Genomic DNA, 2256 nt, shown 5'->3' with positions numbered 1-2256 from the left:
AGTCAACACTTAGGATCTTTGCTCTGGTAACTTCTGCTCTACCCCATGTTCACACACGACCAGCTATATGCCGCTATGAGTAGAGCAATGGATTCAGCAAATTTGGAAATTAGTTGTGGAGAAACGGAGAATATCATTTATATTGTGTAAAGCTCACTAAAAAGACGAAATTTTAAAAATCTGTTATCTCTCTCTCTCTCTCTCTCTTTACACTGTCACTAGAAGGGGACTTAACTCATGTTTGCGAATGCTGGTGTATTTCTCCGACCTGAAAATTGTTAGAAGTTATGGTTTAAAATTATTTTTAATGCAAAAATTCACCTCTTTGGAAGCAAATAAAAAAATAATAAATGGCTGATTACAGGCATTTTCAACCATGAGAAATCCATTGGTGCGACTCCCAGATTGCTATCTTGTAAGGTGTGGATTTCTATAGATGCAACACACACACACACACACACACACACACACACACTCACAAACTCAGCTTTACAATATATACTGATACTGATAAACATAGTTATATATCATTGTTTCTTTCTTCAACAGTATCAACCTTGAAAACAATTGCTTGACTTCTTTCTGCGGTCTAATATATTTAGATAACCTGAAGGTAAGACAACAGTAAATTTGTTTATTAGCAACAGTAAATTCTTTTCTTGTTTGTGCTAGCCCCAAAAGTCAACAAGGGAGCCTGGATCTTCTATGCAGTCCCACAAGCTTCTAGAAAAAGCAGCCAAATCTATCACCAGTCACTCCTTACCATTTTAAAAACAAAGAATGCATTAAATAATATGGTCCTAGATACACTCTAATAAAACTAAACCAGAAAGGGCATGGCTGGAATGTCTTCAATTATATATATCTCTTCAAGTAGACATGACCTGGGAACATGCACAAATTGAAGCCATAAGGAGAGTTTCTATCAATCTTCAAGAAATAGCAGCCAAAACTCTTTCAAGTCAAACCCTACAAAAAGGAGAAGTTTACACTGGATAATGCAGTCCTTAATGCACATTGCTTGCAAAAAACAAAAATGCAGAATTCTTGTCTAAGCATACTATATAATCCCTCATAACTTTTTTTATTTTTTGGAATTTTCAGAATTTTTTTGCGAATTTGTGTTCTATACATGGGAATTCATACAATTATGAAAAAAAAATGTGTTTTTTTTTTATTAATCCCCACCCCCACCTTAAATCCTAAAGTTTCCACTTTTTTTCAAATTTTGTTTTAAATCAGAGTGTAAAATAGAGATAGTCCAATTTTTTTACTTAAATCCCAGCAATGGATCATCCTTGGGTACATCTTCATTCCATTAAATGTGTTTATGGAGCAAAAAATATTAAAAAGCATCAATACATGTCAGATTGACAAAAAAAAGGTATCAGGTGGTCATGAGATGTGCTAAAAACAACAACTAAATCGCCCTTAAATCACAGACAAAAAAATACTTTTTTTGTGTTTCATAATTGTATGAATTCCCATGTGTAGAAGACAAATTCATAAAAGCTTTCTGAAAATTTCCAAAAATAAAAAATGCTATGAGGGGTTATATGGAGTGCTAAAACCAGAATTCCACCAAATAAATATAGGACAGTATAATCACAGATTGAATGTTATCAAGGTTATCCTGTGGTTATTATAATAACAACAGCAATAAGATATTCAATACATAGTTACTTGATCTGTTAGTAACAGCAGTCAAGTGTCCCACAAATCACACCCTTCCATTTATTTCCCTTCTTGTTTTACATGAGGAAAAGTAGCTTATATGACCTTGCTCAAGGCCTCTGAGTTTGATGGAATGAAAGAAGGAAGCTGGTATCAAAGCAGAGACTCTCTACTTATAGCAGGGTGGACTTTACTAAAGATACCCTCGAAATTGGATGATTGAGTACAGCTGTTTGGATGGTGGTGATTTGGAATGGCTCACTGGACATTGAATCTGTTTTGGAATGGCTTTTTTGGTGACAATACTCTTTGACACTGGAGACAAACACACACACACACACACACAGAAAAATATGCGCAGACGAACAAACAGACATTCCAGTGTATCAATTGTACTTGACTGATATAAACACTCCTTCTCTCCTTATACACAGAAAGAAACATATGCTCACTCAGAAAAATTGAAAGAGAAAGTGCAAGATTGCTACATATATGCTCACTCAGAAAAATTGAAAGAGAAAGAGCAAGATTGCTACATATATGCTCACTCAGAAAAATTGAAAGAGAAAGAGCAAGATTGCT

At 34.5% G+C, this 2256-nt stretch overlaps 1 protein-coding gene across 1 annotated transcript in view; it reads left to right on the top strand.

The window, feature by feature from the left end:
• LOC106884215 (leucine-rich repeat-containing protein 9) overlaps positions 1-2256 on the top strand; it is a 122376-nt gene that overhangs the window by 96677 nt on the left and 23443 nt on the right. Inside the window, exon 26 of the mRNA XM_014935467.2 lies at positions 550-613. Within this exon, the coding sequence (XP_014790953.1) occupies positions 550-613 (64 nt within the window). The remainder of the gene's footprint in view (positions 1-549; positions 614-2256) is intronic.

The sequence above is a fragment of the Octopus bimaculoides genome, chromosome 9 (genome assembly GCF_001194135.2).
Source record: "Octopus bimaculoides isolate UCB-OBI-ISO-001 chromosome 9, ASM119413v2, whole genome shotgun sequence".
Classification (NCBI taxonomy): Eukaryota; Metazoa; Mollusca; class Cephalopoda; order Octopoda; family Octopodidae; genus Octopus; species Octopus bimaculoides.
Note: the sequence above shows the minus strand (reverse complement) of the source record. Positions and strands in the feature narration are given on the sequence as shown.